The following is a 24,229-nucleotide window of genomic DNA, read 5'->3' on the forward strand; positions in this document are numbered from 1 at the left end:
GCATTCAGTCATGCATTTAGAGTAGACATGGGAACAGGGGAGGACTAGGACAATAATTCAGCCCTGGCATTTTATCCACACCAGCCCACCAGAATATTTTAAGTTATTAAGTAGATAACGCTAAATATAATACCCACTGCTAGTAGCCATGTATTCATCCAACAGTAAATATAATGTCCTAAAGACACTTTGCAGTTGTAGGCTACTACACGAGACCTACAGGGCTATGCCCTCGGAATGGCCAGTGCACATTTGGCACGCGCGTCGCTCCATATCGCAAAGCAATATAATATAACATTGGTTGTATATAATGATAGTTGAGAAATAAAAAGTGAACCTACAGAAAGGTGAAACCCTCATCTATTCGACAGGGACAAGGGGACAAACTTGAAAAGGTGTATTTTTTTGTGCAATTGCATTTCAAATGTTATATGATCAGAGTGCCTTTTTTCCCCTTGAGCGCATGGGGGAGAGGAGAGTGGCACACTCATCACAACAGCAGGTCCCAGCGACGGCACAAGTACTGGGCAGACACTTTGATTACATGAGGACCTGACCATGTGATGCCAGGACAACAACCTCTCACTCAAAGTGATCAAGACAAAGGAGATGATTGTGGACTACAGGAAAAGGAGGACCGAGCATGCCCCCATTCTCATCGACGGGGCTGTAGTGAAGCAGGTTGAGAGCTTCAAGTTCCTTGGTGTCCACATCATCAACAAACTAACATGGTCCAAGCACACCAAGACAGTCGTGAGGAGGGCACGACAAAACCTATTTCTTCCCAGGAGACTGAAAAGATTTGGCAAGGGTCCTCAGATCCTCAAAATGTTTTACAGCTGCGCCATCAAGAGCATCCTGACTGGTTGCATCACTGCCTGGTATGGCAACTGCTCAGCCTCCGACTGCAAGGTACTACAGAGGGTAGTGCGTATGGCCCAGTGCATAACCGGGGCCAAGCTTCCTGCCATCCAGGACCTCTATACCAGGCGATGTCAGAGGAAGGCCTTAAAAATTTGTAACAGACTCCAGCACCCTAGTTATAGATTTTTCTCTCTGCTACCACACGGCAAGCGGTACCGGAGCACCAAGTCTAGGTCCAATAGGCTTCTAAACAGCTTCTACCCCAAGCCACAGCTAATTAAATGTCTACCCAGACTATTTGCATTGCCCCCCTTCTACGCTGCTGCTACTCTCTGTTTATTATCTATGCATAGTCACTTTAATAACTCTACCTACATGTACATAATACCTCAATTACCTTGACACCGATGCCCCCGCACATCGACTCTGTACTGGTACCCCCTGTATATAGCCACGCTATTGTTATTTGTTATTCTTATCTCTTACTCTTTTGTACGTATTTTCTTACGATCCATGATGACAGCATCGAAGCAGGTCTCTTTGCTGATGCCCGAATTTGACTTTGAATGTGAGTTTGCATGACTTCTGCTCAGCCTGTCAGAAAACCAGGCCGGCCCATCAGTGGTGGGAAGTTAAAGCTATGGAGCCCAAATGCGCTAGTTCGGCCATGGCCTAATCAGAGATGTTTTATCTACTTTCTTTGCACTGTGAAAAATTGTGGTCTTTTATAAACACATTTCATGCAATTCTACTACACTATATGACTGGAGACATAAGCAACATATTTTTAATACAACAAAAAATAGTAGCCTACTTAGCTAACACTGACAAACTGATCAGTGAAAACAAGCTTGTCTTGAATGTAACCATCTAATCTAGGCTTATGAAAAGGGGAAACACAAATTGTACAATATGACGCCCATCTAGCCTGGAGGAGGAAAGAAACGTTCCAGTGGTACTGATCCAAGACAGTGGTACTGATCCAATGATAAAGACAGTGAATATGAACGCACTCACCGGGGATATTGATATGGCCGCTCTCCGCTGGTGCCAATAAGACAGGCTACTGCTTGCTCAATTGGGAGTTGAGTATTTTTATAACTTGAGGCAGATTGGTCTTTTCTTTTCAGGAATAGCCATTTTCTTTCTAAACTATGTTTTTCCTATGATTGTAGTATTTTGAAATATTGCGATAGGCCTATTTAACTGATTTTCACTGCAACTCAACAATCAGCTATTTGCCGCGCGCGCAAGTTTAAGACAATCCACAGCTCATTTTTAAAAGAAGCTAATGATCCTTTGTGGCCAAATCACACTCTCTGGTGTAGTATTTTGAATGATTTTAATGAATGATTTCTTTCCGAGCGATGCTCCACATGGTTCTAAAGGCAGCCAACCAATACGCTAAACAGCTGTTGCATTTTGATTGAGATTGGAATTTTAGTCTACTTTTATGTAGGCTACTTTTAAAACGTTTGGTCTTGAGCTAGGGCATGGCAACTGTGGTTGATCAGCCAAAGGCCCATTATAGATAAGTATAACAGAGAAATAACAAGTAACAAAAAACTCTTAACAGGCCCATGAGCCACCAGGCACCTTTTTCATTGTTTTATTTTTTATATAAAATACACATTTGTGTGTGTGTGTGTCAATTTCGACCAGCCCCCCCCAAACATGGTTTGATGCCATTCCATCCGCTCCGTTCCATCCATTATTACGTCGTCCTCCCCACAGCAGCCTCCACTGGTGAGCACCCACTGAGAAGCCAGGTTGGTGTGGTTGTGCATGTCAAATTCTTCTGCTGTGTGAGCCCATTATGTTCTCAAATAGGAAAACCTATTTTGTCAGATCTTCCTTCCCAATTAAACAAAAACCAGATGAATCAATATTGGCCTGGAAATAGAGTTACCAAGATCACACAGAAAAGTATTGTGGAAAAGAGTACTGGTCTACCCAATGCTTGTAAGAAAAGTAATACAATTATCTCTCTACCCTACCCTCTGCCTAAGTACAGTGGTTGTCCCTCTCTGTTTTGTGGGTACAAGGTTTATTGTAAACAGACCTCAAGGAAAACAACCAAGCAAGGATATCCAAGACAAACGACAGCATCGGGTTCACATTGCGACCGATCCTTTGTGCACCTGTTGATCAATGAGAATTCGTAGTTCAAAGACAAGATGAAAGTCAACTGAACAAACATTGCCCAACAGATTCTCGATCCAATTAGATCTGCTTTAGATCTTCCAATCTAGGAACCTCTAACATAAACGTTGGGTGGTTTTATATCCGACAGTGACACTATTCAGCTGAGGAAGTATGGAAACCCCTTGACATACAAAACCATACTTTTCTTTCATCAAAGTAAACCATAGCTGTTATTTTCTCCGCCTAAGACTTTGAAAGAGCTTTACTTTGTTAGCCTTTATTGACAGTATTTTAGAGTTGAATAATGCTGATGGAGGTGGAAGAAGGGAGAGAGCACATTAGAGCGGAAGGGGCTGTGTGTTTGTGATCATCACAGGTCAAGGAGGCTAACTGAAAGCACAGGGCCTGCTGTTTTCCTGGCCTCTGTCCCGCTACCATCATCACCAGCTAAGGCCAACGAGAGCTGGGGAGTTCATCTCAGGTTGCCCCGATCCTGACCCCCAGCCCCTCTCTCAACTCAGGAGTTTCATTCACGCCAGGAGATTCTTTGGTATGCATCAGCACTACCTCTCGAATCACTCTGCTCCTTCAAAACAAACAAGGAAAATGAGCAGTTCTCTTCCTGAAACATCCAGACACACCATGGCAACAAGCCTGACACACCCCCAGTCAGAACAACATTTCCATCATCTTCTGTTTACATACATTTGTTTCTATTTGAAACCCTTTTAATCACGTTGATGCAATTTCCCAGTTGCCAATAAAAACAACATTAAAACCTACAAATAAACTCTGGGTCTGCATTAATAAATGTTCTTTCCTTTGTTCCTGTTCTGCTTCTATTTCGAGCCGGTTACCTACTTATTGAAAGATGAATTAAACAGCTTGTAAAATTGGAACGGGAAAGAATGTCATGTAAATGTCCTTGGTATTGGTAAGCCAGTGTTGTTTCCATGGTCATCCTGACTTTAATTGACCACCTGCACCACAACGGCACTGGCAGTCAGACCATAGAAAATACACACGAGCCCTGTGCTCTGTCCCAGAATCAGGGAACACGTTGTTCCTTGCCCTTTCAATACCTCCTTTTGTGAACATTCTCTCTGTAGAGCAGGTGTCATCTTTCTTTTATGAATAGTGCAGAGGAACTTGTTGTAACCTGAATGAATTCCATTTAGATTACGTTGGTGACGAATCAGAGCACTGTGTAACTAGCAGGTATTTCACAAAATGCATCATTACCAGGTGGATTGGAGTTAAGATTATGTGAAAGGTAGCATCTGTCAATTTGTCCACATTGAAAAATTCCTTGTTCTGGTTCTTTGATGAATGCCAACTCTGGTCCTAGTTTACAATGGGATGGTTAATTTCAAAGAGAATGGATACCTTTTTATTTTGTTATAGTGCCACATGGTGGCCATCATTGGGAATTAATATATTCTTTACAATTCTTTGCATCGGAGGATTTTTCTTCTTCATTTCACCTTTATTTAACCAGGTAGGCTGGTTGAGAACACGTTCTCATTTACAACTGCGACCTGGCCAAGATCAAGCAAAGCAGTGCGACACAAACAACAATAAAGAGTTACACATGGAATAGACAAACGTACAGTCAATAACACAATATAAAAGGTCTATATACAGTGTGTGCAAATGGCGTGAGGAGGTAAGGCCATAGTAGCGAAGTAGTTACAATTGAGCAAATTAACACATGGAGTGATAGATGTGCAGATGACGATGTGCAAGTAGAAATACTGGGGCGGAAATAGTGAACATCCGTAGGGCGGGGCGATATATATTAAATGTCATACCTCTCTATGTTTTTTCCCATTTATGGCCATTCACGATATATATCTATTTATTTGGTTTGTTTACGTTTTCTGCGCGCGAAAGAAACTGAACCTTAATTTCTACAATAATGTTCATTGATAAACTAATCCTGTTTTAGTAGGTTCTGCTCTATTCTACATTTTGGCAGTTGAGACATAAAAAGTGTATAGATAAAAGAGGATTCGACTGATTCTGTTGGACCAAACATCAAATGTAAATAGCGAGTTGAAACTGCTTGCTGTCAGAGAGGAAGAAGAGATCTTTCGTCTTTATGGTGCGGGGGGGCTTGGTGTCTGTGTGGGAGTGGGAAGGTGCACGGTGTAGCACAGAAGGATCGAAGGAGACGAGTCCAAAAAGACAAACACTCATAATTAATTTTTTTGAATAATAAAATAATACGAATCTTAATTCTTGCCGTACAGGCATTTGCAACACCAATATCAACTATGTGTTTGTGTGACTACGACAGGGGACAAAAAGCTATTTTGCTTGGTTTGTTGTTTGAGGACAGTTAAACTATAGATATACATCATGGCATTTAGATTTACATTACTGGGGATAATATCTGCAACAAGCAACTCAGTTGTCAAAAACTATAGGGAGAGGGCTTTTGATTTTCCTATCGTATTTGGGATTCAAACCTTGGGATAGGCGACCTGCCACCCAAGGCTGTGGGAAATTCTTGTGAGCCACGTGGGACTTGGTTTTTCCATGATCGACATACCAAGCACAGTGGCCTACTCCCAAGAAGAAAGCGCTCCCTACTGGTTGTCACCAGTTACCACAGCCACAAAGTAAAAATGGGCTGTATCGTAAAATTGTGCTTTTTGGTATTAATGTAAGGGTTAGACATAAGGATAGCAGTGTGGTTGAGATTGGGTTTAAGGTTAGGTTTAAAATAACATTTTGGAGAAGAGAAATGTAAGAAATAGGCTGGGTTTACGACTTTGTTGCTGTGGTAACTAGTGACGTCTCCACCCCCCCCCCACCACCACCACCACCACAACAATTGGGACGTTCTCAATTACCATTTTCGAGAGCATCAAATCCATGATGCATTGTGGGTGACTGCTTGACTGATCTACAAATAATCGCCAGCAGTTATTTATGAAGCAAGGTGATTTGTGGATCAGTCAGTCGCTTGAACTGTCGAACAGCAATGTCGAACAGACCATTTTCTTCACCCTCACAACTTCATGATTTTCGCTTAAATTAAGACCAAAAAGTACAGTTTGATTTTCCTAATTTGTTATAGACAATTTAGACTTTGTGGCTGTTGTAAACTAGTGGAAACAATTGGCGTTGTCTACTATGCTCTCACAGATAACATGTTGCATCCTCTTAACCTCTTAACTATCGCTATGAGCGGCTCAACTGGTGGAGCATCATTGACACCATCTTCATTTTGAAGTAGTCAATTTTCTTCTACTAATTCTTTGAGTTGGTAAACAAACCGAAAGGGTTGATTCTGCCACCTGGAGTGTGTTGTTTGAACAGGTATAAAGCAAAGGGGTGGTAGGTAACCTAGTGGTTAGAGATGAAAGGTTGTTGGATCGAAACCCTGAGCTGACAAGGTTAACATCTGTTCTGTCCCTGAACAAGGCACTGTTCTCTGGTAGGCTGTCATTGTAAATAAGAATGTATTCTTAACTGACTTGTCTAGTTTAAAAAAAAGATTGGTGACATACTGCCACCTGCAATTATGGAATGTTTCCTCATAATTATAACTAATTGGCTGATGACTTGGATGGAATTGTGATCCTGCTGAGGGGAGGACGTTGCATAATAATGTCTGGAATGGTGCAAATTGAATGGCATTGATTCCACTCATTTACCACAAGCCTGTCCTTCCCAATTAAGGTGCCACCAACCTCCTATAATGTGATACTTCCCCAACACAGGAAGTCCCACCCAGTTGACTACTTCAAATTGTCCTCAATGACATTGCCCATAGTTAAGAGAATATGAGGTGGAAAATGGAACTCCACAAGGTTAGTCCTATCTTATTCGCATTGATGATATCTTTTGGAATATTGGACAGGGTATAGGGGCAGTGTTATATGCAGATGATGGTGCCATTTGGAAAAGGGGAAGGAATACACCATATGTAATAGAGAAAATGGAAGCAGTAGAGGAATGCTAAATCTTGCCATATGTTGTTCGCTAACAAAAAGATTAAGGAAGATGTCAGTGTTTTATTGTATGGAGAACGAATGGAAAGGAACACACGCAGAGACCCACATCATTTAAGTATTTGGGTCAATCTGGAGACATATTACATGTATTGAGACTAAATGTAAGTATTGAATCTCACGAGGACAGTAGTTGGTGGTGATTGGGGGTGCAGATAGGCAATTTTTACTGAATATTTATCGTACTTTGAGATCGTCCGTAGATTATGGGTGCTTTGTATATGGTTCTGCGGCTTTTACATCACTGTTGCACCTTGATAGGATGCAAGTGAAGCCACTCAGGATGTGCATTTAAAATTGCACCAGTTGAGGCTTTACAAGTAGATACTGGGGAAATGCCACTATCCCGTAAGGATAGACTCTTAAGGATAATACCACTTTAAAAAAAAAATTCCCCTAAAATGACATACCCAAATCGAACTGCCTGTACCTCAGGACCTGAAGCAAGGATATGCATATTAGATACTGGGGAAATGCCACTATGGACTCTGTGGCAATAGGAAATGTGCCACAATGGTTTTATACAAGACCACATGTTGATCTTAGCATGACAGAAGAAAATAAACAATGGTGTGAAGAAGATAATGTAGAAACGATAGTGTATCAATATATTAGTAATCAGTTTTATTATTGTCTTGCAGTGTATAAAGTAGGTTCAAAGAGCAGTAGTACTTATTCCTGAGTTTGATGATAATCTATGCAAGAGACTAATGATTTATCTGTATATTCAACAGAAATGGTTGCGATAATTGTTGGATTGCAATGGACAGAGGAGGTGCAACCAAGAAGACTAGTAATATGTTGGGACTCTGCATCAGTTTAGTGTAGTTTAAGATCTGGAAATTCAGAATGTGAGGATTTATGGTTAGAAAGAATGATGATGCTGTTTGGGTTACAAATAAATGGTATTGAAATTCTGTTCTGTTGAATTCTGGCTCATACAGGTGTTTATGGAAATTATATCATAGATATAATAGCAAAAAGAGCAGTGAAATGATATTGTGCATATACAGGTGCAGTTGGGTAGAAAGGAAATGAAAACATTGATCCTGAATTTTTTTTTAGATTGCTGGCAGAGACAATGGGATGAAAGTAGTAAGGGCAGACATTTTTATAGTTCAAGGAAATCTGTATGGGAGATACGTGTCATAATGAGAAGAAAAGGTAGGATGAGAAGGGAATTTGGGATTTAATTAATCTTTGAAATTGGTACTGGAATGTGTAATGGATGTATGGTAGAGGAAACGGTTGAACATGTATTATTTTGTGAAATGTACAACATAAATGGAGAGGTTGTTTGATATGGTCAGAGAGGTTGGAAAGGAATGTGGAGTGGGTGGTATTTGTGGTGGGGGTGATGGGAGTAGTGAGGCTTGAGGGGAATTATTTTATATTATTAGAAATTAAGGGTTAGTTAGGAGAATATAGTGGTATAGATAGATCGTGACCGGCCTCACTATCCAGTACAGTATGTGGCGCCGTATGCACCTGTCAGTTGGTTGCGATTCGCCAATAAAACTTAAAGTAGAAGGCACTGCCCATGCTAACACTAGATTTTGGACACTAGCGTGCTCTATCCATATCTATGGAGCCGCTGCACATTGCACAACCGCATTGTTGTTTGGAAAAAGAAACCAGGGGCAGCTTGCTAGTTACTGATTATTACCCTGTTGGAAAAGGACATTAGCTAGTATTTGGTGGCTTTTCCGAAATATTTATGTTTGAAATAGAATCGAATTTGGAATTTAGACCCTCGTCGTGGATACCTCTCGGTATCTTTCAAATTTATAATTCAAAACTGCTCGAGCGGTGCCCGTTGGATGAGAGGATTGTGTGTGGATATACTGCTGCTGCTCTGCGCAGGCTACTTCGGCGCCATTGCTTACAAGCGCTGCTGTTTTCAAAAGCAGAATTACTGAAAATACAAAGGTAGGTATAGCCAAATTTCCTATCCACACACACACGTGCTTTTTAGACCGACCTAAAATCATTGATATAAATTAATTATACATGCTAGTGGGGAAAATTATAACTTTAACGAATGGACTCGGATTCTTGTTTAGTCCGACGCCATATTTCCCTCTTGGCGTATTGTGCACGAACTGTCTTAGCTAGCTAACTCTTTCTAGAAGTGAGACTGCTGGCGCTTCTGCTTTTACGGGATCTCCCTCTCCTGGCTTCATATACATATTATATTTATGCCTTGCTCAACGTTCAAGAAATTGAAGCTAACGTTAGTTTGCTCAGTAGTCGCCACATTAGCTCGGAATCTAGCTAATTTGCTAGCCACAAACTGGCTTTACGCTAAGTTAGCCTAGCGAACGTTAACTAATTAACTTCTAGCCAGCTAGCCTAATAGCTACAACATCACCTACAATTACTTTAAAGTAGCTATCTAATTGTGACTTGTTTAAAGCAGTTGGCTAGCTAATGCTAACTAGCACAACTTAGCATTGCCAAGTTAGTAAGTTAGCTAACATTAGCTAGCTATATGTTGTTTTTTGACAGTTGACTAACGTTACCCAGGCCAGCTAAATTGTTGCCTAATTAATCAGACTGATACAAGTTATTGGTATAGTCTGAAAAAAGATCAGAAACTTGACACATTTTCTTACAAGACAGAAGAATGTAAGAAGCCTTACCATTATATTTGATATTACTCTACTGGTTGTTTGTGTGATTGGTCATTCAGCTGGTCGAAATTTGAGGGAAAATATCCACAGGAAAGTATTATTTACCCGGCTTTTAATAGCGCAGGTATTACCATTGACATTTCTGGCACATTCGTAAAACCATGTAAACACCTGCTAGACTTGGGTTAGTATAAATGCATCACTTGCATGTACTTCCGTCTTGTGCACGTGCCTTAGGTCATGAGCAAACATCATTATTTCCGCACACAGAGACCCACATGTTGTAGTCTGCTTAATAATACTTCCCTGTGGATATTTCGTCAAATGTCGACCAGCTGAATGAGCAACCCCACGGACAAAAAATCGTTAGAGTAAGTTAAAATATAATGTGATTAAACATGCGTGACAGACAGGGAACGTTTAGTTTGTTCTACATCCATGTAAATGTACACAGTTATGCTGTACACAATGGAAAACATCGCAACATTCGGGACTAACAATGCTGCACAATGGAAAGCATCGCCACATTCGGGACTAACAATGCTGCACAATGGAAAGCATCGCCACATTCGGGACTAGGCATTGTCTTGTTAACTAAGAGCCTTATTTTATGTCAGAATAGTAGACATAACTGAAACCAGGAAATGGAAATTGTGGCTGGCTATTGATTTATTACAATCTTGGTTGGTATTGCCCCAAGTGAAATTTCAATTAAATCGTTTTTTTTTTGCTGGCCCTTTAGGTCTTCAAGATGAAGAAAAAAGTACGGCATCATAATCGCATGTCCACGCCCCAGAGGCCCCCCTCTCCCATCAAACCCTCACCGAACAAGGAGACCATGACCTACGCCCAGGCCCAGCGCATGGTGGACCTGGAGATAGATGGCCGCGTGCACAGGATCAGCATATATGACAAGTTGGATGTCATCACCGACGATGACCCCACGGCCCAAGAGATCATGGAGTGCAACAGCAACAAGGAGAACAACGAGAAGCCCCAGCTAGTCCTGGTGCGCTCGGTGAGACTCAAAGACAACCAGCAGAAGAGGAGCACAGCCCTCACCACCACACATGGCGCTGACCCTCAAGTAAGCGCCCTTTTGGAACCCAAGTTCCGCACTGTGGAGTACAACCTTCCCGCAGTGTCTCGGAGGCCCTCCATCTATTATATGTATTGTGAGAAGACAGCCGAAGAGCTGGATGAGGAGGTGGAATATGACATGGATGAGGAGGATTACGCCTGGCTGGATCTGCTCAACGACAAGAGGAAAAGTGAGGGTGTCAGCCAGGTGTCCCAGAACCTCTTTGAGTTTCTTATGGACCGCTTTGAGAAGGAGTCCTTCTTTGACAGCCAGGGCCGTAGAGACCCCCAGTCCCTCATCGACGAGGACGCTGTCTGCTGCATCTGCATGGACGGAGACGGCCAGGACAGCAATGTTATTCTCTTCTGTGACTCCTGCAACATGGCCGTGCACCAGGAGTGCTACGGTGTTCCCTACATCCCAGAGGGCCAGTGGTTGTGTCGCCACTGCCTCCAGTGCCCCTCACGGCCCGCTGAGTGTGTCTTCTGCCCCAACAAGGGCGGCGCCCTGAAGAAGACGGACGATGACCGCTGGGGCCACGTGGTGTGTGCCCTGTGGGTACCAGAGGTGGGCTTCTCTGACACTGTCTTCATCGAGCCCATCGACGGTGTCAGCAATATACCGCCCGCCCGCTGGAAACTCACCTGCTACCTCTGCAAGGAGAAGGGTGCCGGGGCCTGCATCCAGTGCCACAAGGTTAACTGTTACACAGCCTTTCATGTCAGCTGTGCCCAAAAGGCTGGCCTCTACATGAAAATGGAGCCTGTCAAGGAATTCACAGAGACCGGTTCGCCCACTTTTTCTGTGAAGAAGACGGCCTTCTGCTGCGCTCACACTCCTAAAGGGTGCACCCGGCGACCCCTTGCCATCTATGAGGAAGGCCACGCTAACAACGGTGTCTGTCACAAGAGGGGTGACAAAAGAGGTAGGAGGAGGTTAAAAGGGTGGCTGAAGAAGAGTAAGATAGTGGTGGTGGTGCCTGAGGTAGAGGAAGAGGCTCCTGCTGCACCTGGGCCTAGTATAACCCCTAGCAGGTAGGCATATTATTTCTACTTAATTTGTCTACCAACCAAATGTTTCTAAATATTTTCCTTAATGACCAATGCTAACATATGCCCCCCAGTTTTGACACAATCCTCAATCAAGTGTCTGTCCAGAAGAAGAAGGTGTTTGTGGAGCGGGTCCTGAGCTACTGGATGCTGAAGAGACAGTCAAGGAAGGGCGTTCCGCTGATCAGGCGTCTTCAGGCTAACACCCAGATCCCCAAACCAGAGCAGCTGGTCAGTCCAGTGGTCAGTCTAATTGTTCATGGCATCCAAATCCTCGAGATAGGGAATCGTGTCTGCTTTAAAAATTACTTTTCTTGTGTTTTAAAACCTTTCTCCGACGCTCGGAAATAAAAAATAAAGCAGGCTAATAGCTGATTTGATAAATATGGAGCAGTTTCATGTGTTTGCACCATTTTCTCAAAAGTTTTGGGATTATGTTTTTTTGGGGGGGGTCCAAAGAGGAAACAAAACACAACAAATAAAATGCATAATATACATGACACTACATAATATTACACATGTAAATTGAGATCGGCCATTCATTTCAATATAGACTATAAAAAAAGAGAAATGTAATTAAAATTAGCCCAGTTTATTTTAGTCAGCCATATTCAAAACAGCTCTCCACCAGTGTCCATTGAAGGTAGCGCCATGTAAGTTTCTGCCCCCCCTTTACCTGAGATGTATGTCTTGTGAATGTACATTAAAATGCCTTTTTGGACTCTGATGTTACAGGACAGCAGGGTGGAGGATAATCAAGCGATGAGGGAGCAGCTAAAGGAATGGCACCGCCTACGCCAAGACCTGGAGAGAGCTCGCCTACTGCTAGAACTGATCAGGAAGAGGGAGAAGCTAAAGAGAGCGGAGGTACAGAGAATTGGTTTTCTTATTTTCCACGGTAGTGAAATTAGAATGTTTGTTACAGCATATCAATGGATAGTTGTGAGCCCTCCTATAAATAAACTGTGGTTAAATGAATTTCCTCACCTTTTGAAATAATCTGTAACCATGTTTGCATGTAAAGTTTTTATGAGAGTCAAGTCCTACTGAGTACCAACAAATAAAAGTCATGACAGCTGTAATGGAAACCGGCCATTTCGGTACAATTTTTGAAATTCCGACAGATCGTTTGTTTGTTCGACATGGTAGGATCTTTTTGTGTCTTTAAAATTAATTATGAGAAATGCTGATGGAAATGCCTTTTTATGCACAAATGTTGATATAAAAACTACCATATCGAAGTAAACTTGGAGTCACAAGATGATATGGTGTGTGTGGTCCCCCCACTACAACTCCGGAAAGCATGCGGTTTATTAGGCTACAGATGAAATAACTGATGAAATTCATAGGGTGGTGAAAGTGCACAGTGGTCTTGATGCTCCTTTCCAATAAGTATTGAGGGTCTAATTCTGGTGACATGATGCTTGACTGCTGTTTGACAAATAAAACATTTTCGCTCATATCCATACTAATATCATTATGTATGCATTCTTTATGCATAGCCTACCTGCACAGCCTTCCTGCACTGTATTGGCAAGCTCTTGGCTAGAGTGCATGTTCCAAGACCAGAGAAGGCACATTTGCTATATAATGCAACAGTTTTTGTGACAACCATCGCTAGAGTTAAATGCGATGAAAACACAATCTTTAGACTTTTATTTGGTACATGAAAACTTTGTGAACGGGTTAATTTTGTGTGCTCTACATCACGCGCTGATTGTTATCCTCAACTAGTCCGTTTGGTGAAAATGCGCATATTTTCTTCATGCATATTTTAGAATATTTGCATGAAAGTCTGTCGTCAATTGGATGGAAACCTAGCTTGTTGTTGAAACAGCTTTTAGGATTGGTTGTTGGAATCCTTAGTAAATATTAGTATACTGCTACAGCTTTGTTTTGTCCTGTCCCCATTCAGATGAAGCTCCAACAGTCCGTTCTAGAGGTACAGCTCACACCTTTAAATATTCTACTTCGGGCCGTATTGGACCAGCTTCAGGAAAAGGACCCAGCCAAAATCTTTGCCCAGCCTGTCAGCGTTAAAGAGGTAAGGTCCCCCACACCCCACAATAGAATGTTACTTCCACAGATTGAAAACAAATGGTACCATATGGTTCTAATTCATTCTTTGGGTACCCTTTCTATCAGCATCATGTTTTGTTTTCCATCTCCCCATCCCTCTCAGGTGCCTGACTACTTGGACCACATCAAGAAGCCAATGGACTTCTCCACCATGAGGAAGTGCATTGATGCCCACGGCTACAAGAGCCTGGTGGAGTTTGAGGCTGACTTCGATCAGATCATATTCAACTGCATGAAGTACAACGCCAAGGACACATTCTTCTACAAGGCCGGTCTGCGTCTGCAAGACCGAGGCGGGGCCATCCTCAGGAAGACTTGTCGGGAGGCTGAGCGAATCGGCTTTGACTTTGCCAGCGGGATGCACCTTCCTGAGCAGCCAAAGGTGGAGGCTCCTTCCTCTTTCTCCTGGGACGATGGTAAGAACATGTTCTACATATGTTTACTTCTATATTAATCGGTCCACAGCCAAATCAACTAAATACCCTTTGCTGAATCTACCTATTGATTTTTATGATACTATAGCATTTTGGAATGGGGCCACAACTGAGCTCAGCCTATCAAGTTGTTTTTTGTGTGTCCTGCAGTGGACCAGATACTAAACCCAGCCAACCGGCAGCACATGTCTTTAGAAGGGCAACTGAAAGAGCTGCTGGAGAAGCTGGACCTGAGCAGTGCCATGAAGTCCAGTCCGTCTCGCAGCAAGCGACTGAAGCTGCTTAAAAAGACCATCACAGATGTTCGCAGCGAGATATACCTAAAGACGCAACACCCCGCTGCCGCCCCCTCTGAACCGAAACCAGCAGAGACTGAGGAGAAACCACTGCCCCCCACTCGACACAGCACACAGGAAGAGGGTACGTACCAGGTTGTCTAAAAGCAAAGAATTTGTTCAATAATGCTTTCTCCTTGCTTTGTCTTATTTGATGAACTGTAGGCTATTAGCTTGCCTGTTCTACATGTCAGGATTTTTTCATTTCCTTCTGTGATTCTGTCCTGGTTGTATAGAAGGGGAGTCTTTGCTCCCACCGAAACTAGAGCCGTTGAACTCGTCGCCGCCACTTGTGAACTCAGACAGTCATTCAGAACCTCCCATGCTCAAGCCCATCAAATCCAATGGGGACAAGAGCCAGAAGACTTTCAAGTGCAACGGTGTCAAGCCCACTACCTCAGTACCCCGGGATACCCTCAACGGGCACATCTCTAACCCGCTGGTCTCCGACAGTCACCTTAGTGTTGGGGCCACCTCCACGCTCGCAGAGCCCTCTAGCACGGGCAACAGGCGGACCAATGTGCTCTTTCGCAAGTCCAAGAATGCCAGCCCGCAGAAGCCCCCAAGGACAGCTGAGCATCAGCTCGGCTCCCCGCTGCTGGGCACCAAAACCTTCCTCTCTGTGGTTATTCCTCGCCTGGAGACTCTCCTCCTACCCAGGAAGAGGACCCACAGTGCCTGTGGAGGCTGTGACCAGGATGAGGAGGAATCCCCCATCAAGCGTCTTGACACAGGTAAAGCCCAGTGTTAAATGATTTTTTTGATTATTTAAATTTTTTTGGCATGCAAAATCTAATGGAGATTTTTTTTCTTGTCTCCAGGACTAGCTAATGGATTTGTTGTTGAGCCGGAGCTTGAAACCAGCCCCATTAGGTCGATGGAGCCTCGCAGGCGCTGCACCTCCGAGTCCAGCATCTCCCCTAGCGGCAGCGTGCTGTGTAGCACCAGGTATGACTGTCACCTAAGCACATTAGCAATATTTCAGCCTCTCTGCCTGCAGCACTCTACTGTGTAGTACCAGGTACAGGATAAGCAGTGGGCCTGCATCACAGTGCCATGTTAGCATTTATATCCAGTGTCTGCTCTAAGAGCCATCTGTGGTCAAAGGCAGGAGGATGTTGCACCCCACTTTTGGCACATTAGTTTCCTTTTGTTTCCTGCAGCACGGTCAGCGTGCCAAAAAGTGGGAAAGGAAGGCCATCCATGGCACGTAGGAGCACAGTGGACGACAAAAACTCACTCGTCACCTCTATCGGAAATGGGGACTTCACCAAAGCCGCTAAGATTGCAGCAGGTGAGACACTGGTTCTTAGCACAAACACACTTTCAGGAGATTAAAGCCAGGATGGGTCTTACATTATGAATGATACATGTATCTGTTTTTGTGGTAGTGGTTTATCATTTCTTTCTGGAATAGCTAACAGTCATTTGCCATTGCCCTGTCACAAAAGTGTATTCGTATTAGTTTCTTTTTTAAACTTTATTCTGAGTAATTTGGAATTCTACAATTTTCCCAAAACGAATTGGCCAGTAAACCTCAAGGAATCCTGTGCATGTATTGGCTTCCAATGGACTGCAAGTCTCAGCTTAGGCAAGTAGAGGGTAGCCTGAAATCCAGACTAGTTTTGTGCTAACATTCCACTCCATGTACTCTGTGTCCATATACTAAACATTTGTTTAGCATGACAAGGAGTGGCAATAATTGGAATATTAACAGACTGGTACCCAGGTTAAGTAGAGGGGATTTTTTTGTCTCGACTGGTTAGCAAGTTCTAAGATTGGTACAACATACAGTACCAGTCAAAGGTTTGGACACACCTACTCATTCCAGGGTTTATTTTCTTTTGACTATTTTCTAAATTGTAGAATAATAGTGAAGACCTCAACTATGAAATAACACATGGAATCATGTAGTAACCAAGAAAGTAAGTGTTAAACATATCCCAAAATATTTGAGATTCTTCAAAGTAGGCACCCTTTGACAGCTTTGCACACTTGGCATTTTCTCGACCTGCTTCACCTGGTATGCTTTTCCAACAGTCTTAAAGGAGTTCCCACATATGCTGAGCACTTGTTGGATTCTTTTCCTTCACTCTGCAGGCCAACTCATCCCAAACCATCTCAATTGGGTTGAGGTTGGGTGATTGTGGAGACCGGGTCATCTGATGCAGCACTCCACCACTCTCCTTCTTGGTAAAATAGACCTTAGACAGCCTGGAGGTGTGTTTTCATTGTCCTGTTGAAAAACAAATAATAGTCCCACTAAGGCCAAACCAGATGGGATGGCTTATCGCTGCAGAATGCTGTGGTGGCCATGCTGGTTAAGTGTGCCTTGAATTCTAAATAAATCCCGTTGTCACCAACGAAGCACCATCACACCACCTCCATGCTTCATGGTGGGAACCACACGCAGAGATCATCCGTTCACCTACTCTGCGTCTCAAAGACACAGCGGTTGGAACAAAAAATCTCACATTTGGACTCATCAGACCAAAGGACAGATTTCCACCGGTATAATGTCCATTGCTCATGTTTCTTGTCCCAAGCAAGTCTCTTCTTATTGGTGTCCTTTAATAGAATTTCGGACTCCCGAGTGGCACAGCGGTCTAAGGCACTGCATCTAGTGCTAGAGGCGTCACTACAGACCCTGGTTCGATTCCAGACTGTATCACAACCGGCCGTGATTGGAGTCCCTTAGGGTGATGCACAATTGGCCCAGCGCCGTCCGGGTTTGGCTGTGGTAGGCCGTCGTTGTAAATAATAATTTGTTCTTAACTGACTTGCCTAATTAAATTAAATAAAAAGTGGCTTCTTTGCAGCAATTCAACCATGGCCTGATTCAGTCTTCTCTGAACAGTTGATGTTGCAATGTGTCTGTTACTTGAACTCTGAAGCATTTATTTGGGCTGCAATTTCTGAGGCTGGTAACTCTAATGAACTTATCCTCTGCAGCAGGTAACTCTGGGTCTTCCTTTCCTGTGGTGGTCATCATGAGAGCCAGTTTCATCATAGCGCTTGATGGTTTTTGCAACTGCACTTGAAGAAACTTTCAAAGTTTTTGAAATTTTCTGGATTGACTGACCTTCATGTCTTAAAAATAATGATGGACTGTCATTTATCTTTGTTTACTTGTGCTGTTCTTACCATAATATGGACTTGGTATTTTACCAAATAGGGCTATCTTCTGTATACCAACCCTACCTTGTCACAACACAACTGATTTGCTCAAACGCATTAAGAAGGAAAGAAATTCCACATATAAACTTTTAACAAGGAACACCTGTTAACTAAAATGCTTTCCAGGTGACTACCTCATGAAGCTGGTTGAGAGAATGGCAAAAGTGTGCAAAGCTGTCAAGGCAAAGGGTGACTACTTTGAAGAATCTCAAATATAAAATATATTTTGATTTGTTGAACACTTTATTTTGGTTACTACATGATTCCATATGTGTTGTTTCATAGTTTTGTTGTCTTCACTATTATTCTACAATGTATAAAATTGTAACAATAAAGAAACCCTGGCATGAGTTGGTGTGTACAAACTTTTGACTGGTACTGTACATATTTTGATTTAGACTGGAGTTTGTGTTCTTGGCAAGACTGTGTTTGAGCATGGAACATGAGCTCGTTTGACAGCAGACAGCTGAGTGGTTGGGATTTTTTTTAATGTCCCAGTGGCCTGAGCTGACATGCCCTAAGGCAGCAATGGTCTCCCTGTCCAGACTAATCAATCCCACTTCCTATACATAATTCAGAAGTTTTCGGTTGTCTTCTCCTTGGTCTCAAACTGCAGAATGGTTACCCTCTACATCGACCTTGTGTTTCATAATTCATACGATTCACTGTATTTCAATGTTTTGATGCCCTGTAATATTTCCCTGTGTGTGAACGTACATTCTTGTTTTTGTTTGCTACTGTTGTATTTCCCTATCAGTGTGAGCATGGCTTTTAGAGTAGTATTCTCTCGTCTGTTTGCAGTGGAACCCCCGCCCCCCCCGCCCCCATAACTTGCTTGTCGTTATTCCTGCTTCCGTAGAAGTTGTCAGCGGAAATGTTTGGATGTCCTCTAGTGCTGAACCCCTTAAACTAGTTTGTAGTGGATATCCCTCCTACCCTGCGTTGGTGAGTGAGAGCCTGTGTCCCAGTGACTGGCCATCTATATGTCTCATTTCCCATCCATTCGTCTCATCGTAAGTGGTGTAGCTAGTGTTTGTGCTCACCCATGCAGCAAGCTGCTCAGCTGCAATGTGTTGTGGATGGTATGAGTGTGTTAGGAGTCGCTGAGGAGTAATACAGATCGCTTAGAGCCTTCCGGCTGACTCGGGTAGCATGGCATCTGTATTTGGTAGTTTGTTAGTGTGATTGCTTGTCAGTTCCGGTCCACCAATCTGAACCACTGCTGCACCACCAGGATTCACTGCGTCCCCTCTTGTTTTCAGACCACTAGAGTCAATCACTTTTCTCCCCCCCAATGCAGATCATAGACCCGACGCTGCCAAGGGCGGGGCGTCACCACCACGGGGTCTCCCTGCCCCCTCTGGACGTCCTCAGAGTCGGAGAGCTGATGCGGTACAAGTCCGAAGAGAAACTCTTCCTCGTCCACTTCTTCGACAACAAGCACAGCTGGTGAGATGATGCTCCCTCCCCTTCAATGGTTCGCCACTTGTATTATGATCTAACGTGGCCAACTTGAACCTGGACATTTAAACTGTTTTCTTGAGGACCAGTAGTAGAGGTAATATGATGTAGCATAATGCTAATGCTACGTCACTTTATTTGACAGGCAATGGCTTCCTAGATCCAAGATGGTTGCCTTTGGTATCAATAAGACCGTGGACAAGCTCAAACTGAAGGAGGGCCGCTCCTCTGGCATCCGTAAAGCTGTGCAGACCGCCTTCCAGCGCGCCATGAGCCACTGGAGCCAGGTCGGGGACAGGCCTAGCAGCGAGCCCTGCGATGTGGACTGAATCTGGTCATGCAACCTCACCTCTAGAGGGAGTCCTTAACTCTGTTTACTTGATATTCCACAGCAGCCCTGGTATTCCTCACACCCATCATTGTTTACTGTCTCCTCTGTATTGAAGGAGCAGCCCAACGGTCTCTTGTTGCAGGTTTTCATTACACCTCGTCTCTTGATTATATTAACTGAGCTGCTCATGGGTAAATGGTATGACTCCACCCTGCGTATGCTCCATTTTAATCTATTCCATTCTAAATACTGTAGCTTGCAGTATATTCAAATGAATCTATGAGCTATGCAACTAAACTCAAGTAATTGGATTGGCGGCTGCAAAAACCTTCATACGGCGTCTAAGGACTGACTTGTGAAAATCACTGGTCTAATGTGATGAATGTGCCGGAGTTGAGTCTGTTTTGTAATGTGCTGCAAGACTGCTGCAACCTTCACTGCCATCATGATTCTCACCCTCACTCCAATCTACTCTCTACAGCAACCCTGGATTTAACCCTGAGAATACCTTTCACAAGGCCTGACACTAATTTATTCTGTTTTCATGTGTTATTGGTACTGCGTGTTCACTTTCTTGCTATTTATACTGCAGGGGTGATTCATGGCAGCACTATGGTGCATATTAAATATTTGCTGGTGCTACAACCTGTGCAAGTCTAGACTACAACACTCAACCAGGGGGAAAAATATATACTGTATTGATTGAACATTTTATTTGTTTTTTTATTTGAGCTTTTTTTACGGTTTCTTAAGTTATCGAAGTTTATGGAAAGCTTCTCTTGGCATTAATGTGTTTTTAAAAACAAGAATGTTTTTACTGCACTTGGTTTTTGTTTTTAGTTTTTTTTTGTACATATTTATAAATCTTTATACTTGTATGCATCAGATGCTTTCAGTGTTTAAAAAGCTGAAAGTGCATCATTCACACACAACCAAAAATCAGCTGCCCAGATTTTCATACATTTAAACATTTATTTTTTGTTGCCTTTTGTGTGTGTGTGTGTGTGTGTGAGAGAGATCGGGGAATAACAACCTGCAAACCTTTGTCTTCATACACAATGGTTTTGACTGTGTTACAGGGACCATGACCATGGGTGAATGTGCCTGTAGTAATTTATTGTAAAGGAGAAATGTATATGCATTACTTTATATAGAATGAATCGTAAGAGATACTAATGGCTCACTAGGAGCCAGCTGTAGAGGTCCTTTTTGCATTTTACCAGAGGCACTAATCTTAAAGGTGGGAATAGAATCCATGGCATTTTATTCAGTTGGGAGGATCTGGGGAGCAGTGGGTAGAATTATTATTTTAATTTTTTTTTTTTTTCTGTATCCCAAAATACAGTTTCGTATGGATGTTCTATAAACAGACTTTACTAGTCTTATTCTCTGGGAAAACCACATTATAGCCAATGGAGTAGATGCTGGCAAAGTCCAGTATTTTTTTTATAAAACACTGAAAATAAAGAATGTTATTGAATCACTGATTTTCTGTGTTGTATGGATTTTGTGTTTGATGAAATGAAACTGAGACAATTACATAGACTACCACAAGGTGGAGCTATGGCATGGCAAAAGTCTACTGCATGAGATACTTTACGTTTACCAAGGGACCTCATGTCTACTGCCACCATCTAATACATGATAGTACAACCATGATCTAGATTAGAAGTTTCTGTCTAATGCTATCAAATAGCCTAAATGCACATTTTCTTGAATTGCCTTACAAAACCATAAGTGTTATAATAAACTTTGACATTGACCTTGTATGTTTATTTTAATGGCTGAACATAGCAAAAACTATTTTCTCCAGGACTGTATGTCAGGGAAGCACATAGTCCATGCAGAAACAGTGGGCTTCTCACCGCCTACATCTCCCTCAATCGGATGCTAATTGTTTGGGGAGGAAGGCTGCAGCGGCATGAGCCGGAGAAAGTCAACTAACCGTGAAGATCAATCTCCCAGCATCAGCCTCATCAGAGAACTTTTGACTGAGATAATTATCCGCTAGTTCGGCAGCAGTCCCTCTCGTGTGTGTGTGGGGCAGACGGCTGTGAAATTACGTAAGACAACCCCAGCAGGTGAGTCTGAGAAGACGTTATTTCTGCATGCCACCTTGTCGCTTGGGGAAAGAAGGCGATGCCTGCAGTGCAGAGGGAGAGTGCTAGGCCTGCAATGTCAGGCTGTAACAGTATGTTGGTCATTAGCCTATCACTATGGTAAGGGAAATGTTCTCCCAAATCTATCGACTGATGCAGTTGCACCACATTGTATTTGATTAAATTCAGTGACACTGCAGGTCATGGGTGGGACAGGCAGGTCATGACCCCTGAGTCATGTGCAACAAGCCTAATAAACACTTATGGCACATCTCCACAAGACACAAGGTCAAAGATGTCAAACAGTTCTTCAGAGAACCACCAAAAATATGTCTCAAGACATGCTGCAAAAGTGAAAAAGAAAAATATAAAAAGACATATTTCGGTCTTTGGTCGAGTGGAAGGAGTCGTGGCAAGTTATGTATTTGCTTGCAAGGCTCCCAAAGACCGAAATACAAAAACATTGTGAAACAAAATTAAGAGATTAACTAAAAGCAAAGCTACATCGACAGCTGCTTTAAATAACGAAAGGCTAACACCAGATAGTGAGAAGATAACACTGGCCCAAACTGACTTTCATAACTTTGCCAGATAGCCCCGCCCATACCTGGAAGATACCAAAGGCAGGTAATAATGCTGTGTTCGTAACCAAGTGGGAAGTGGGAAATTAACATATAACTCCACTTGACGGCCCTCCAACTGGTAATTCCTAGTGGGAAACTATCATCCTGCGTTCCCACTTCTCCCACATGCTGACCTCTGACATCACCTACCAAGGAAGTGACTTTAATAGCAGTATTTTCTGCAGTTAAATGCAACCACAAAATATTCTTTATATAAAGGAATCTATTAATATAGTTTTTGAACATTATCATTGGTTTACATTCATCCTAGCTATACTTTTAGTTTATTGTTTACGCAGCTTGTTCGCTATTAGCCAATCGGCATCTCTCAACAAGTTCAAAGCACGTGAATGCATCCAATGGATATTTACCACTTCACAACTAGTAAATTCCCACCTCCCACGTGGTGACGAACGCAGCATTAGCTGCACCACCACATCTTTTAAACATGAACATTTACAGAATTAATCTTTAATGATCTTTTACATTTTAAATATATATTTCATATTCATTATTCAATATAGAAATTATGAGATTTTACCACTAGCACTTTTATCACTGGCAAAACAAAAATAAGCCTATACCACCACCTTCCAAGGACAAATTATCGCCTGCACAGTAAAAAGGCATTCAATCAGGCACATCAAATTGTCAGAAAAGCTGCAGAGCACCTACAACTCATAGAGATAGATAGATGACTCTAGTGCCTAAAAGCCTGTTTTAGCATGTGCAGCTCCATTGAGGAATTCCTATGCGTTAAGGAAGGATCACATAATTACATCCAGGTCACCAATCAGCCAATGAATTATATTATTGAGCAAACATTCCATAACTGTAGGTGGCAGTAAATCGCCAACCTTGGCTTTATACCTCCCCGGTGGCAGTATGCTCCCTTTCAGATTGTTTACCAACTCATAGAAGTAGTAGAAGAAGAACATTGACTACTTCAAAATGACGATGACCTCAATGGCGCTGTCCAATATTGCGTCCTCTATCGCTGTGCTGCTGCTCACTACCACCACACGGTCCTGGACAACTCAGAAACATAAAGACAAGTTTCAAGTAAATCCTGAATGAAAAAACAAATGTATTTTAAGGATTAAATGAATATTTAGAGTTGATCAGGTGCAATATTTCATCATGAGAGTTTACCAACTCAGTGACCTTATGGTTAGAGTGTCTGTCCTGAGATTGCAATGTTGTGAGTTCAATCCCTGGCTGAGTCATACCAAAGACTGTAAAAATGGGGGCTGATATGTCTCTGCTTAGCACTCACTCAGCAATAAAGATATAGATCGGGGGGTATGGCCCTGTCATACACTAGCGTCCTGTCTAGAGGGTGTACTTGTACATCAAGCTGCCTCACGCTACAGAAACAGGAGATAGGCTCCTTCCCTAGGAGCAGTTCCGGCTCGCACAAGCCAAGCCTACTTACATATTTCATTAGCTGATGTTTTAAACAACAAACAAAACAATGCCGCGTGCTGCTAAACAGCCTCAAACAAGGCTACTGTTAAATGAGTCGAAGGAATGTGATGTGTAAGCCTAGAGTGAGTGTAGGAGTGCTATGGGCTTCTACTGAGGTAGGTAGAGCTTTGCATGTAATTACAGTTGCTATGAGAAGCAATTTGATCTGATGAGTGACTCCTATTTTACTGATTCCCTATAATGTTAAGCAAAGGTTCGGGACACAAGGTTGTTTGGGCAGAGATGAGTCTGTTCCAGCTAATTGCCTTTAGGGACGAGGAGGACACTTTTTCAGGTGATACTGAAACCCATGGCTTACAACTGAGGATGTCCTAAAAATGGATTTTGTACCCCCATCGTTGAATAGGTCAAAAGCTGTCAAAAGACTTTAAAAAAACTATTGTCAGGGATTGAACATGCAGTGTTCCT

General features: G+C 42.7%; 1 protein-coding gene across 3 annotated transcripts; it reads left to right on the forward strand.

Annotated features, from left to right (window-relative positions):
• Positions 1-6,686: 6,686 nt before the first annotated feature.
• Positions 6,687-21,098, forward strand: LOC118359321 (bromodomain-containing protein 1-like). 3 transcript variants are annotated; one of them, XM_052480610.1, is made up of 13 exons: positions 6,687-6,830; positions 10,407-11,779; positions 11,869-12,025; positions 12,530-12,661; positions 13,710-13,838; positions 13,977-14,289; positions 14,458-14,727; positions 14,879-15,376; positions 15,464-15,590; positions 15,806-15,936; positions 18,679-18,764; positions 19,120-19,268; positions 19,426-21,098. In XM_052480610.1, the coding sequence occupies exons 1-13, from the start codon at positions 6,804-6,806 to the stop codon at positions 19,607-19,609; spliced, it is 3,576 nt and encodes a 1,191-aa protein (XP_052336570.1). In that variant the 5' UTR covers positions 6,687-6,803; the 3' UTR covers positions 19,610-21,098. The 3 variants fall into 3 exon arrangements, with proteins under 3 accessions (XP_052336570.1, XP_052336568.1, XP_052336569.1); XM_052480608.1 differs by lacking the exon at positions 18,679-18,764 and having other exon boundaries at positions 6,688-6,830; positions 11,869-12,037; XM_052480609.1 differs by lacking the exon at positions 18,679-18,764 and having other exon boundaries at positions 6,688-6,830.
• Positions 21,099-24,229: the final 3,131 nt, after the last annotated feature.

Source organism: Oncorhynchus keta, chromosome 26 (assembly GCF_023373465.1).
Source record: "Oncorhynchus keta strain PuntledgeMale-10-30-2019 chromosome 26, Oket_V2, whole genome shotgun sequence".
Classification (NCBI taxonomy): Eukaryota; Metazoa; Chordata; class Actinopteri; order Salmoniformes; family Salmonidae; genus Oncorhynchus; species Oncorhynchus keta.